General features: G+C 44.4%; 1 protein-coding gene across 1 annotated transcript in view; it reads left to right on the top strand.

The window, feature by feature from the left end:
- The window catches only part of ADAMTS17 (ADAM metallopeptidase with thrombospondin type 1 motif 17), a 155,785-nt gene extending 141,273 nt beyond the window's left edge, over nucleotides 1-14,512 (top strand). Inside the window, exons 23-24 of the mRNA XM_059858637.1 lie at nucleotides 7,847-8,024; nucleotides 10,197-14,512. Of these exons, the coding sequence (XP_059714620.1) occupies nucleotides 7,847-8,024; nucleotides 10,197-10,348 (330 nt within the window). The 3' untranslated portion in view covers nucleotides 10,349-14,512. The remainder of the gene's footprint in view (nucleotides 1-7,846; nucleotides 8,025-10,196) is intronic.
- The last annotated feature ends 1,233 nt before the right edge of the window (nucleotides 14,513-15,745 follow it).

Genomic DNA, 15,745 nt, shown 5'->3' with positions numbered 1-15,745 from the left:
GTGCTCTTAGGAGAAAGCAAATCTCTGACACATCAAGCTGGGCTTCTACTAGCAGAGAAACTCGAGGGAAAATCTATTTCTGCCACTTCACATCTTGTATAACCACCTGGCACAACTCTCACTGGATTCAGAGAGATTGAACACTCCAGAAACTGGAAAGCCCCAGTAAGGATCAGCTTGGCAAAGTGTAATGTTAAACAACATTCTTGTTGCCAAATAGTGTCAGTAGTGATAGAGCACATCTGAAAAATCACCCATAGCCACCTGCCCTCCCTGGGCATCAAGAGTTGCCAATTCCTTTACAGAACTTGCTGAGCCTGTGAAATGCTGGAGATGGGTTCTCATCCCAGGAGGACATTAACAGTAGGGAAGAGAAAAAAAGAATCTAATTTCCTGTAAGAAGAATACTGGCTTTGTGCCAGACATTGAGGTGCTTCACACTGAAGATCTGCAGTCATTCATCACAGTGGGTGGTAACAAGGATTTGTAATTGCAAATTAATTGTTTTGGCAGGATTACAGGAGGTCTTATTCTCTGAGAGATAAACCCCCAGCCTTGCAGTACACCAAAAAACATGTTGGGTTTTGGGGCTTTTTTTCCAAAAATACAATCTCCCAGTGCCAGGAAGGCATATTTTCCAAGCTCCAAATGATTGGGAACATCAACAAAATCCTCTATGTGCCTCACTTTTAATGATTAATTCATATTACATAATAAGAAAAGTAAATCAATGACAGCTGTGGTTTGAGAGGTGTATTCAAAGCTGTTATAAATATAGAAGCAAAACTGTCCTTTGTTCTAACATTCATTACAAATTCATGGCTTGACCTGACATCTGTTTATGATAAGCTATGGACAACTTGGTTATTCTTCATAAAGGTCAGAACTAAGTTAATCTTCTTCTACCTTGGAGAAAATAACTTTTCTTGTTGGATTGAGAGAATATTCTGCAGGAGAGGTGGTAGCTTAGAACTGCAGTGGCACGTCAGAGCTGACAGACCCTTCCCTGCCACTGAACAATTGTGTGATTTATGGCCTTCAGCAGCACTGGAAGGTTGTCCACAGCCCTCACTGATGCACATCAATTGTTCTCCAGAAGGTGATGGAGCTGGGTGGGACAGGAGAGGATCCAACAAGCTTTAGTAGTCAAATTCCCTGCTTCTGTGGTCCTAGACATGGCCAGGAGCCAGAGCATCTGTCCTAGATCTAAGTCCTGCCCCATGGACTGCTCTGAGCTGTGGTTCCCTGTGGTTTGTGGCTCTGGGACACAGTCATCTGTGTGCAAACCAGGGCCTTTCTTGCCAACAGCTAAATCTCAAAGCATCCCTCCCTACAGGAGATGAGATCAAATGGCCCAAAATTGGTTTTACCAGCAAGGAACCCTCATGGATTTGAACAGGGCTTCAGTAAGATGGATCCCACCCTTCTGCTCAGTGATTGTCTGTCCCCACATCTGTGGAATGTCTTTAGCTGTGGGCAGAGGTGGAAATGTTCCATCATGGCACTAAAACAAGGTCAAGCCTGTGCTTAGGTTTGGGCTTAGAGCCAGCCCCAGTGGATGCAGCTCTAGTTGGGAACGGGGCATGGAAAGGGAAGAGATGCTGACTCCAGAGCTGGCCATGTCCTTCCCCTGGGCACTGCAGGCTCCAGGAACCAAGTCCTGTTTGTGCCTTTCAAGCTGCTCCTTGTTTGCACAACAAATTGCACAGCTCATCTCCACTGGAGTTTCTGGGAACATGCCTGGTACAAATTTTTGTGAAGGTTCTGTACAAAGGAGAATCCAAGAAGATCAGATTGATCTGAACACTGAAAAAGATCAGTGTTTTGTTTGAAGTGGAGCATGCTCTGCCACAGTGTTTTTGTCTCATGTTCCAGTACAGTCTCCAGTGATCCTGTTAACTGGAAATTGGCTTCTCTTTTTTGATACTTTATTTAAAAGCCTGGTCCATTAAGTGCATTTTTTTTTTTTTGATGAAGAGTTAAAGCCTTCCACCAAGACCAGTGGATTGGAAATGAAATTCCATTGTGATTCTTTTTACTCTTGATTTTTAAAGTGAAAAAGGAGAAAGAGTGAAAGACAAGCCTGTTCAAATATTGGCATTCATTTTCTCTGAGTTACTCTGAGATGTTACAGTGCCCAGGATCATGTTTTTGAAAATATGGGGAGTAATTCACCATTTAAATTCTGTAGTACCAGTCTGAAGAGGCTTTTCCCCTTGAATACCTACAGCACACAGTATGTACTGCTAGCAGGGACTGCTGTAATTTCCCAGTCCTTTCAATAACCTTTTGAGATGTACAATGACTGCCAAGGCATTAAGGTGACAATCTCCCAGAACACCTTTAAGGAGCAATGAGTACCAGTGAGACTGACTGTGCAAAGAGATGAAACAGCATTAACTAGCATCACACATGTCAGAGCTGGGTAGCTCCATGTCTAGAGAATGCTCAGGCAGGACTGAATGAGAGATTAGCAGCCTCTTGCTGAAATTAAAAAATACCAAAGGAGTCCTTAGTTTAATTACTTTCTTTAATAAATTGCATTGGGGGAGCATCGATCATTAACTGATGAATAACTAATAGTAACTAATAATGCATTCAGTAGGACTTCAGTCCCCAGGATGTCCTCTCAGGATAACATCTAGAGGGGGAATAGAGCTCATGTGAACCCTGAGAGCCTGGCTCAGCACAAGCAGCTCACAGTGCTGTAGGAGCAGGAGGGATTCTCCAGCATCCAGCCTTACCCAAGTTCTGTGATCCCATAGCTGTCCATTACTACTGGGGCTATTTAAAATTACCTTGATTATGCCTTTTGCATTAGGTGTTTTTCACCTTGCATTTGTCCAGGTGGAATAAGCTCTGGAGTATTTCCACTTTGTGCCAAAGGTCCAACCATGGCACAAGTGCAGTAGGTGACCTGCTAGAATATGGGCCCCAGTGTGCAGCACTGTATCACCTCACAGCTCTGCTCGAGCCTGTTCTTCAAATCCAGTTTGTAACCTTGTGAGAACTAAATTCTTCCTGATTGGAATATTGGATTAAATGGCATTTTCTCATCAGCATCCACCTGGGCTCCACTGCACAAGTACTTTAGGGTCACTGTCACTACCCAGAATATTCATGTGTTCAGCCTTTAATCTCTGAACTTTCTGTACACAATGGAGCTTTTCAGAATAGCAAAGCCAAGCTTAATTATGCAGTGAGACATGCTGGATGTGCTGGTCAGGTCTTGTTCCTTGGGGTCGGGCAGTTTGAAAGTACAGCTGTAGGCAGTTTGCAAAAATTGCTTCTCTTTTCCTGCTAAGATACTGTCACATCAGCCACGAGCATTTGCTGCCATAATTTATTGTTTCTTCCCATACTGAGTCAGAAGGGTATGCATTTTTTTCTTCTTGGCTAAATTAAACAAATCAGTCATTTCACAAAAGTTTCCAAATGAAAGATTGTGGTAAGCAAGACCAGATATGTTCTTTTACAGATCTGGGGTTCAAAAAGGAGAAAAAAAAAAAAAAAAAGAAAGAAAGAAAGAAAAGAACAAGGAAGCTTGAAAAACAGCTTACAGTTTGCTTTGGGCTAATTAGATCTTATCAGTGAAAAGACAGATATTTCTTTCTTTAGCATGATGCCATGGTGAAAGTTGACCTGGTGTTTATGAAAGCATATTGCGCGCTGCTTTTCAGCTAGAGCTGTGAGGTTGAAATGAGTGATCCTCATAAAAAGCCTGATGTGAAGGTGTGTGGAGCACTGGCTCTCAGAGCACACATGTGTGTGCTATTAAGGTCCCGGGAAGGGAGCAATTACAGGACCTTTGTCATTCATCTCAGATGCTGTGTTCGAATGTTTTTAATAGGAACTTCTCTTGCTTTCTTTCTGACTTTCATAGAGGCAAGAAATAAGACCCCCGAGGGGAAAAACACTCTACCCTAACGCCTTGAATGCTTGAACTCTGAAGTCAGTAAAGCATGACTCTATCTCTCAATATTGGAGCTTTAGCTGTGGTGTTATCCTTGGCTTCAGCAACCTCCAGCAGACTGGGGGCAAACCAGTATCTTTAAACATCAGATGCCTGCAGACTGATGAATAAAGAGAAAACCCCATCTTGCCTGCAGCTTAGTTGTGACAGTCATCTAGAACTGGATCTCCCTCTGACAGATCAGCCCTCTCTGTACTGGAGTGTGCTCAGGATTGGCTGGAGGGATGTTGTGACCTCCTGCTTCTGCTGGGAAAACTTTATTACAAAAAAATATTTTTACATCTGTCCCTTGTAGGTTAAAAAAGTGACATTTCTGAAGGTGTGCTGGGGTCTGAAATGTATCCCAGCCTCCCAGGAGCCCTCAGCAATGATCCACTATCCCATTCAGTCCTGAACCTGTGTCTGTGATGGTAAATCTGTTCCTTTTCTGCCCCCATTAAGCCTCAACAGAGGGATTCTTTGGACTCTCTGCTGTGCTGCCCAACAGCAGCCCTGCCCTGGCTTAAGTCATTCTCATTCCCCTCTCTTTCTCTGCTATCTTTTGTAGACCAGGAGTTGATGAAGGCCCTGACAGATCTCAGCACTTTCTGTAAATTCATTCTATTTTAATACCTAATATTCTCCTGAGGCTTTTGCTTTCAAAGCAATTAGACATCTGTCAGCACCTTTGCTAGATTTCAAGCTTTCATATCAGTATCCTAAGGTGGAAATAGCATTCCAGTTGAAAAATCATAGCTTGCTCCTAAGGTTAGAGTTTTTCAGTGAGTAAATCTTCTTTAAGCTGTTGAATGCAGCTGCTGCCTTGACAATTTGTGAGTTTATTTCCTTCTGGATATCCCCACTGGCTTGCATGTTACTGCCAAAGAATGTGAATGCAGGCATTTTTGTCTTGTTTTTGCCTTCCTAAGCAGTGTTTGAACTGGGAGTTACAGGGGCTTTCATTAGCTTCACTTTTTGTAGCTGTTCATTAACCACCTCTATTTTACAGTGCTGAGCAACCCTTTGATCTTTGCATGGGGGTGGATTTCCAGTTTACAGTGCTTGTGTTGTCAGTTTAGGGCATTATGTTAAACTGTGCATTTTTCACGTGCATTTTGTGATGGTGACACCACTGGCTGTGCCTGGTGGAAGGAAAAATCCACTTCTTCCTTTGGCACCAGCATCTCTGCTCAACCCCTTGTCCCAGCCCCAGCTTCCCAGAGGATGCAGATTGCTGGGGGGGTCTTCTCTGCTGGATCCAGCCCTGAAGATTGTTCTGTGGATATGGTTCCTTGCTCCACAAACATTTGGGAACAGAGAGTCCATAGCAGTGCATTTAGCTGTCCAGAGAAGGAGAGAAGGTATTTATGGGAATTTACTGTGCAGTTGGAGTTTGATTTTTATGCCTCTTTTAATGATGTCCTCTTCCAATAGTGCAGCATGAGTAACAATTCCCCCTTTGTATGTATTTTGTATCTATTCCTATTTCCTATTGAAATTCCTAGGAAAGAAACTATCCAAGTACCGAGTTGAAAATTTCGTCTTAAAATAAGCCAGATGTCCATCCTTCCTTTAGCTGCCAAGCCCTAAAGAGTTCAAGAAAGATGTTAAAATCTGTCTTGCTGGCTGTGAAAAACTAATTGCATAGCATAGGTGATGATCCTAGTCTCCCAGGAGAAGGAATAAAACTGCTTCAGGCAAAAGCTCTGCTGTTATTTGTCTGAGGATTGGAGCTGGCAGTGTCTGTGGAAAAAAGTTTCACTGCTTGCCCTCCTTGCTGGTTAACAAATGCAGAGACAGGAACACAGATAAAGGTAGGTGTTTGTGGGTTGGTATCTGAAAACCTCATTCACCTTATGAGAAAAATGCTGGTTTTGTCCTCTTTTCCCTTCTTTCTCCCTGTGTCCCCTCTGTTAAGAGCACAGGGAGTGCTTAAAAGCCAGAGACAGGTTTCAGGCTCACTGTTACAATAGTGTGAAGGAAGCCCATGGCCTGAGTTATTTAATGCCTGTGTGATAACAGCAATTCTCTTTGCAAAATGGATGTACAATTCCCCTCCCAAAGCAAGGAGTTCGGGGAGGATTAAGATTAGTAAAGCACTGTGAAGACTAAAAGTGCCACTGAATCCTGAGGATTAAAGGTTGCATTTGACTGGTGAAGTGGAAGGGCCTAATAGTTGCATTTGTCAGGATAAAAATAGTTCACTTTAAATCCAGTGGCAGTGCCTGACTGGTTTCCAGGCTGGTGGAAGTCACTGAGGGCACTCAGTGCTGGGAAAGAGCTAAGGGGCACAAAAAACTAATGTAATGCCCAGATCCCACTGCATAAATTCAGATTGTGAAAGGGATTTACATCAGGGACTTTAATTCCTGTTTTTTGGAATAGCTCAGTGTAGGACAGGAGAAGGGTTCATTCAGCATAATCCTAAATAATATAACTATTGCTGAGGTCTTATTGATAGTGGTCATTTTTTTATTTAAATTCAACACCTGTAAAATCTAAGTGTAAAAATAGCTGTCATAAACTGGTGTGTTGAACCTAAATTGAAATCAGAAGACTGTAAAGGAAAAAACCCAAACAGCAAGGGTTTCTAGTGGTACTTCCAGACCAAAATGACCACAGCTTTGCTGTACTGACCCCCCTTGGACGTAGAGGTGGAGCCCTGTGTGCATCCACATGTTCTGCCCTTGGATCTGGGTCTCACAAGCATCCACTCTGCACACAGAGGATTTGTGCCTGAACTTCAGTCCAACCTCAGTGATGCCCAGCTCCTGAACCTCTCCAGTGTTTGGCATCTCTCTTTAGAGAATTACCTGCCTGAGGTGATGGTGGTTTTCAGAGAGAAAGCTCCAATGCCCTGACTTTGGGAAGAAACAGCAGAGGACAGAAAACATGACCTTTTTTTACATCATTCTCTTGATACCTCCTGGGCTTTCCCTCACCTCCTCCTCTCCCCCATCGTTTGCTTGTGTGTGGCTTTAGCAGAAACAGGAATCTTACCCAAGTCTTGCAAGCCATTGTTTCTTTATGTTAAATACAAGGTTCTTTTATTGACTCCAGCTGCTGCACCTCCCTGAGCTCACTGTGTTTGCTTTATTAAAATTGAACAGCGTGCAAGTAGGACATTGTAAATCACAAGTGACTGGGCCAGAGGAAGAGGGAGGGAGAGGGAGGGACTCTGCCTGGATGACAACAAAGGGAGCATATGAACAGGCTGGGCCTCCTGGCTAATAGCAGCCAAAACTCACGAGTACAATTTGCAATTGCTCCCAGGAGGACAGGCAAGGGCCAGACAGTTAGCAGGGATAGAGGGGAGTGAACACTGGAATACCTGATGTGTTCTCTCCAGAACAGAGCTTCTCAGGGCTCTGGGCACACAGGAGCTGCCAGCCTCTGCTGGAATCCTGGGATTTATCTGATGTCAGTGCCTGGCTGTGGTCATCCTGTCTGTGGAGGAAGCCTTGTTAGACCATCCAAGTCCTGGAGAGGGCTTTTAAACCAAGAACCACCGGGTCCCTCACAGAGAGGGAGGTGGAAGCTGCTGGTCCATAATTAAGCATTACACATTTTTCAGCTTTGCCTCTTCGTGACTGGTGGGGGGAATTGAATTTTTGTCTGCTTGAACCCCATGGGCATCCACAGAGAACAGTCAGAGTAGGTGAACTCAGGTCAGAAAGAGAACGCATTCCTTCCCAGTGCCAGGAGAGTTCCTCTGCTCACAGCACTCCCTGAAGGGGCAAAACCATCACGGGCAGCGCAGCAGCCACACGGAGTGTCCCTGACTGCCCCGGTGACCCACTGTGAGCCCTCAGCTGCACAGTGGCTGCACCCTGTGCTCTGGCAGTGACTTCTGCTGTGCTGTGGCGTGGAAGCTCAGTGTGCTCTCTCCTGCAGTGCTCCTCGACGTGCGGCAAGGGGCTGCAGTCGCGCGTGGTGCAGTGCATGCACAAAGTGACCGGGCGCCACGGCAGCGAGTGCCCCGCGCTGGCCAAGCCCGCGGCCTACAGGCAGTGCCACCAGGAGGTCTGCAACGACAGGATCAACGTCAACACCATCACCTCACCCAGGCTCGGTGAGTCGGGGCTGGGGGAAGGTGCCAGCTGCCCAGGCTGCCCAGGGGGCTGCAGTGATTGTCTGGGGCCAGAAACTGGGAGAGGCTCAGCCAGACTCCAGCCGAAAGGTCTGGTGTGGGTAGGTCCTGGCTAAGCCCTGCCTCAGGCTGTGCCTGGGTGGAGTGCTTGGCATGGCAGAGGGTGGAGCTGAGAGAGCAGCAGGAGCACACAAATGGTGGGTGATTGATTGGATTGATTGATTGATTGATTGATTGATTGTCACAGGTGAGGGTGCACAGGCAGGTGCATCATTCTCCATCACAAACCCTTCCACACGCTGCCTGTGCTGCAGTGAGTGTGAAGTAGGATCATTTATTCATGGCGCCCCAAGAAAATGCATGACCCTGACAGGTGGTTTGATGGATTGATTTACCCAGGGGGGCAAGAGAGCATCCAGCCTCTTCCTGACCCTGTGATTTTCTGTCACTGTCCTCCTCCTCACCCTCCCTGCATTCCTTGTGTCCCTGACTGGGATGGGAATATGGTGATAACCATCTGTCTCCTGAAACAACTAACACTGTACTTAAGACATGCCACTAATTAAGAATGCCTCTGTTAATACAGATTTGTGGGGACCTCATGATTTTCCACATTGGTTTAGAAGGGGACAAAAATATAAATATACTAAATATGTATTTTTCTGAACTTCAGCCCTGTGTGTTCCACCACAGCTCCAAGAACTGAGTTGGTTTCTTTACATTTCACACATCATCATCAGTAAGATGAAGCTAAATTGAGGCATCAGCTACACTGACCCAACCTCATGAATGCCTCCTGTCCCCTTTTGGTAGAAGAGTTGTAAACAAGAAGAGGTTACCAGAAAGAGCAGCCTCCTCTGTCACATCTGAGCTGATCTTAAAGCTGGTCTTACAGGCTAAGAAACCTCCAGCACACATGAAAACACAGTGCTGCTAAATAATAAAGAACCATTTTCTAATAATGCTGCCCAGTATTAAATAACACTTGAACTAGGGCTGGACTTGAAGCTTCTGAACTGAAATTTGTTCCCCAAAAGTTTACCAGATGTTTTAAGAGAAAATGGGGACTTTCATTCTTGCAAATGCACTCATGCTGAGGGGTTTCTGTCCTCTGTTGGTATGAGAGTACTTCCCAGATATTTTAGCACTAAGAGCATAGTGGAAAGAAAACATTTCATTTGAGAAGTAAGCCCTTGATACACTGATGAGACAAGAATTCCATCCTAATTCACATTTTAGGACAAAGCAATAAAATGTTCATGTGTTTAGAAGACTGAGGAGGCTCAAGTCCCTGCTGAAAATAATCTGCAAGCAATTTGGGATGCTTTTGTTTCTAAATCAGGCTTGGAATCACCAGGGCCAGAAACAATGATATTTGATATTAGTGGAAAGACATATCATTGAGTGTTTTGCTCTTTTTGCTTATAAACAATTCTAATTGGATTATCTTTAAACAGAATTTTCTCTTTTCTGCAATGGAAGCAGAAAAAAAAAAATTTCAGAAAAAAATCCCAGTAGTCTACAGACCCCATGCTGCCTTGCCCCTACTTCAGAATGGTTTTTTGTCTAGGATAACATTTCCAAAAATATCAAAGTGTGGAGTTCACCTCACCTGGTTTTTATATCTGTGTCCAGTGTCTCTCATTGATGACACATTATGAGGGATTTATGCTGTCACTTCTTTCCTGTTGTCCTTGACAACCTATGAGGGACCTTGGACCTCTGATATATTAGTCCTGGCCTTGTTTGTGGCTTAGTTTCTCTTATGTGAACTCTCCCATCTCAGATTCATAAGGTCTCTCTCGGGTGTTCTTGCCAGGTGTGTGATTTATTCATCTCCATCCCATTGACTGCAGTGTGGAGTTCATGGCCTTAAATCTGGGCTGCATCTTTGGGTGTTTGGTTCATCCAGGCCTGTTTGCCTCTGAGACAAAACAGGTGCAACAGGAGGAGGTTTGCACTCCCCATTCATGTCCAGGGAAGGAAGGAAGCACTTCCAAGAGCCTGATATTTTGGCAGAGAGAACCTCACCTGCTCTCCAGTGCCAGCAGCGAGCGTGGCCCTCCCTCCCCTCGGGTGCAGGGCTTTTGGTCACACCTGCAGTGCTGTTCCCTGGCTAATCTGGCAGTTTCTCCTTTCTTGTCTCCTCCCAAGCTGCCCTCACCTACAAGTGCACGGGGGACCAGTGGACAGTGTACTGCAGGGTGATCCGTGAGAAGAACCTGTGCCAGGACATGCGGTGGTACCAGCGCTGCTGCCAGACCTGCAGAGACTTTTATGCAAACAAGATGCAGCAGAAGAGTTAATGAAGCTGTGCCACTCCTTAGAGTCTTTCAGCTGTTTGTTTGGAAATCACAGACTAGTAGGTCTGAGTACTGGAACTTCATGAGTTGCTACAGCGTGGTGGATTCCAAAGCACACCTAATGAGACTTGAAACTAATCCTACAGACTGGATACCAAAGTCATCTGCTCATCCACCTTAAAAAAACACACAGAAAGGGTCATCCCAAGGAGCCAATCATTTCTGAATATTTTGACATCCTCACATTTTTCCTTAATGCTTTTTTAATATATTAAATCACCAGCCACTGGATGGCTTGCTACCATTAAAGAAAAGGACAAGAGTTGCAAAGTGATTACATTGGATAAGGTTATGGGTACCTCCATGGAAGAAGGCCTCTGGCAAAATAATTCAGCAAAGGTAGAGACATTACTTAATCTTTTAATCTTGGCTTTTATCTGTTGTTTTCAATTCCCAGCAGTTATCCCACTGCAGAGTGGGCTTGGAGGGACATGCATCAATGAAAGGTTTAGTTTAATGAGAGGATTTTCTGTAAAAGCTTGTGAAAACTGATAGCAGAGGATGGACATCTCTGAATTTCCTGCAGAATACTCAGTATAATTATGTCCAACATTCCCAGTCATATTTTTAGAGCCACTAATAGGGAGTGCTTTTCCTTCTGATTTTCAAAAACAATCCTCTCTGTCTTTTCCCCAGAATAATAGAGTTTCTTTTATGAAACCTAATTTTTCTCTGAGCTTAATGAAATGGAAGCTTATTAACAGCCGTAGATAGTTACTTTTGAACAAGAACCATTTACATGAGATGGGCGAAGCCAGAAATCATTTCATCCAGTAGAACTCACTGAGGGATTGCTTGGCTTAAGCTCTCTCCAATTTTTAGAAGTCAATCAGATAATGAGACTGTTGGTTCTTATAAGAGGACTGTGAAACTGGATAGGGTTGGAACAGAACGTGAATTTGGAACAATCTTTATGAAAAGGATGTTGTGGGGAGCAGAACAGGTGTTTTCTATCTCTGGGCTCTTTTACACAGCTGAGGTTATGTAGCTTTTGGAGTAATCAGAAGTAGCCAGGGATGCAAGACATTCAAAGTGTAATCTGGAGCTTGTGGGAAGCCAAGAGCTCAGACTTCCATTGCTGTCTTTGAATGCTCCCTGTGTCACTTCTGTGGTGCTGTCAGGTTTGGTGCTATAGGTTTGGTGCTGTCAGAGCACTTACAGGTGCTGCACACACAACACTCTGCCATGTCTCTGCACTTTAAACCAGACTCCTCTCTGTGATGTGAGACTTGAAAGAAGAACTCTGCCCAGGGCAGGGCTTGTCCCCTCCCTTGTCACACACATCAGTGTCTCCCTATCTCATCTTGCTCCAACAAGCATCATTCCCTTGCCAGAGCCCAAGGCCATGGTAGAGTTTCAGCCCTCTCTTGGTGACAGGAGCAGAGCCCTTTGGATAATTGCAGCTTTGTGAGTACAAAGCTCTGGAACTGTGTGGGACTGTTTGACTCCTTGGAGCTGAGCACAGAACCAAGCCCAGCTGCTCCCCCAGCCCCTGGGCCAGGCTGTCTTGCAGCTCTCACCTGGCCCCAGGTTGTCTTTGTTGCTGTTGTCTCTTTTTGTCAATGCAAGGAAGGATAAAGACTCTTAGTATCTAACATGTCTTTAAAGCAATTTTTGCTTAGTACCGTTCTTTCCATATCCAGGACCTCACTGGAATAATCTATTAACTTTTTATTAAGGGCTAAATTTTTCAAGCACAGGGAGATAATGTTCATCAACAGACTAACCCTGTGTGGGCTTCACATTTACATCTGTGCTTGTGAGTGTGCAAATGAGTGTGTGTGCACCAGGGCTGGCCTGATTCACAAGGACACATTTGCACACCTTTTTTCTTCAAGTGCCTGTCTCAAACAGATCTGCTTTCCAATGCCTCAGATGATTTTCTCTATCAGGGAAATGATTCCAGCTTGGTTTTTGTTATACTGGATTTTTTTTTTTTTTTTTGCAATTTATAATCAGGATTAGACCTCTTTTTTCTGTTATTCCCACCCTGCTGCCCAGCCCAGAGGTTGTGTAAGTACTTGGCAAGTAATCAAGGGAAAATTGCTGGCAGGGCTGACAGGGAAGATTTAGACAATACCAGGTAATACACAATTAGGCAAATTAACAGGTAGAAGAACTGCTAATGAGAAAGTTCCAAGGGATCAGACAGAGCCCAGAGGACCTGGTTTATGTTCTTAATCCACAGTGGTGTTTCACCCTTAGCCTGCAGTGACACTGGGTCTGTCCTTGCTGCCTCCCTGCCTCCACAGCCACCCCTGACACCCCTCACTCCGTTTGGAATTTGCTGTTTTCTTCTCATGGGCAACATTTTCTCTGTTACCTTGGCAGAATTGTGTGAATTACCATTGCTGGGAATCAAAGGTGCTTCTCCAGAGCAGGAATGTTTTCCTTCTGGTGCTGATCTGTGACCCTCTCTAGGCAAAAGGTAGGACACAGGAGAGGAAGGATTTTAGGTTTTGTGTTTTTCAGTAATAATTCACTACTGGCCACTGGCCAGAGCAGGGTGCTAGGCTGGTTAGGCCTCTGGCCTGACCCAGAACCATTTGGGTTCTGGACCCAAAGGACACTTGGGTCAGCCTTCTGGGTCCTATCTAAGGAAACAGGAATTTACAAGGATTTTTTTCAACTGTATGAGCACTGAGAAAAAACCACCTCACTTGCTCTCACAGCTCACAGATTAGCATGCATCAACCTTTAATTTTTTATAATCAACCCCCCAACATTATTAAGAACTGATGGCACAACACAGCTCCATTTTATTCAATTCTCTTACTTCACATGGTGACAACCATCACATAACAGCCAGAAAAATAGTAACAAAAGAGATTTAATTCTCTTCAATATTCCTGCACTTCTGGTTTTTATCACTGTATAGGAGCTTTACAATGAAGTCACAGCTATGCTCTGCCCTCAGTTCCCACATTCTGGTGAAAAGAAAAGCTGTTTGTTTCAGTGTATCGACAACAATACTTTTCTTAGTTGTTCATAAGAGATTGATGCTCTTTTGATTACAGTGGTGGTATTTCCATATTGTAAACAATACTCTGTACTGTTACAAAAGTACTGTACATTTCTAGTTGCACAATTGTGTTATTGAGTGTAGATTCTCACTATCTCATGTATGGTGCTATTTTTTGTTGGTGGAAAAGAATCTTAGCAGTTGATTATTGCTTGATATTTTATTATAATACAGGGATATATTCTCCATGGCAATAATATCATTTAAGTTTTCTCATTACAGAGTGAAATGTATATATTTTTCCATTAGCTAATTTGCATATGTACTGTATCCATGGTAATTTTCTTCTTGGTGCTGGTTATAAATAGAAAAAGATAAAAAACAGTCAAACTGAATGGAACCAGTTGTAAATGAAAGCCAAACAAAAAAAAGAAAAGAAAAAAGAATCATTCCATTTTGAACAAATTGAATATGTTGAATAATAAATTTATTTTTTCCATAACAACTTTAATAAGGTTTCTGAACTTGAAACAAAAATACAAAGCAAACCCAAAGCATGAAAATGAAGAGAAAGGAATGAAGCTGTAAGTGGTACATCATGCATCTGTGTAATACTGGACTGAGACTGGGATTTGGATAAATCCAAGCCAACTGTTTAATTGCTGTGGTCGGTGTCAAAGGTCATTTGGCAGTAAAATTCTGGCACCTCAGAGTTCTCAGTGTGCTAAAAACCAAGAAATGATGGGTCTTGTCCTGGTCAGGTTGCAAAACAAAGCATGGGGATGTTAGCACCTGAATGATGCCTTGCCAGGTCTGTGGTCAGTGACACAAGAGTAGAAAATTCCTGTCTGGGAAGAGCATGCCAGGCTGTGTTTGGGATATCTCTGTGTGTGCCTGGGCAGGCTGTGGGGAGGGGGGAGCTTCTGCCTGGGGAGAGGGATGTTCTGAGAGTGCTTTTGGGGAAGGTTGTTCTTGCTGTGCCTGAGCTGGGAGGGAGCAGCAGCTCCACAGGCACCCCCTGACAATGAACAGTGCTGAGCATGTGGAAATTTATACTGGAGCAAAACAATCCCATCCATTGGGAAGGTATCTGCATAACCTAGCTGAACTCTCCCCTGGTGTGAAATAAACAGAATTACTTCAGTGCCAAGTGTTTTGGATGTCTTTGTTGTAGGCACTAGCCAGAATCTTTGTACTGTTAGCTCTCCCCAGCACAGGGAGGTTGTTTTTGCAGTCAGATACACCTGTAGGATCTTCTGCCAGCCTGCCTTACAAAGATGCCATCATCTGTATCCCACTCCAGCTCAATTCTTGTTAAAAGGGCACTTGGAGGTGGGAGCAGCATCTTTCTAAAGCAGCCTTAAAAACCCAGGACTATGGTGGAGTGGTGGCCTTGGCAGTGCTGGGTTGGAGTTGATGATCCTGAAGGTCTTTTCCCACCCAAACGATTCTATGATTTTATAACAAACCAAAGCAGAGTTGGTGTGAGAGCTCTCCTCCCACAATGATTTCCAAAAATGGACTTCAGAGTGTAATAACAGAGCTCATTTCCTGATCCCACATGGGATTCATGGCACAACACTGATGGGCTTCTGAGGCAGCCTTGGGAGATCCAGCCCAGCTGCCACCCTGCACAGGACCATTCACAGCAGCAGCACTGCAGAACCTCCATCCAAGTGGTGCTGTACATTAACATCATCCTGTTTGTGCTTTGCCTGCAGTCAACATCTGATTGCAATTGTTGACCTGTTTGAACAATAAAACCTAGCTCTGAGCCTGGGGAAGCCAAAGGGCTTTGCATTAAGCTGGGCTATGGCAGTGGGTGGGAGGGGTGTAAGGAATGCTGTCATACATTTGGCTTGAAATGTTCCTGGTATGTGCCAATGCCTCTGCTAGAAATCCAGTAGGATTATATACTCGCTTTGCCTATTTTGCATGTAGCCATTTGCTGTTTCTCTTATTCCTGATTCCTCTTTCTACCCAAACCATTGCCCTTCCCTGTGAGCTCAGTTGGTTTTTTTAATTTAAGACACCTCAGCCGAGGTCACTAAAGGCAGGTGGGATCAGGTGCTGTGGCACAGAAGGATCAGGAGGAAAGTAGAATCCCTCCTCCCCTCCTTGGAGGTCACTTCTGCCTCCACCAACTCCACCTGCTCCCTTCACTCTCCTGGTGTGCATGGCAGCCTCAGCTGTCTCTTGCAGCAAGCTGGCAGCACCCTGCTTGCTCTGGAAGCAATTTGCCTTCCAAAATGTGGAGCACTTTATCCCCACATCAGCTCCCCAAGGACCACTGCTGAGGACTCTGCTCTCTGGTAGAGTGAAAACCAAACCTTCCTTTGTGCTTTCCCCAACACCACATGGAGCATTTCCATGAGGAA

Source organism: Haemorhous mexicanus, chromosome 13, assembly GCF_027477595.1.
Source record: "Haemorhous mexicanus isolate bHaeMex1 chromosome 13, bHaeMex1.pri, whole genome shotgun sequence".
Taxonomy (NCBI): domain Eukaryota; kingdom Metazoa; phylum Chordata; class Aves; order Passeriformes; family Fringillidae; genus Haemorhous; species Haemorhous mexicanus.
The sequence above is the reverse complement of the archived record's forward strand: the minus strand, read 5'-3'. Positions and strand labels throughout refer to the sequence as shown.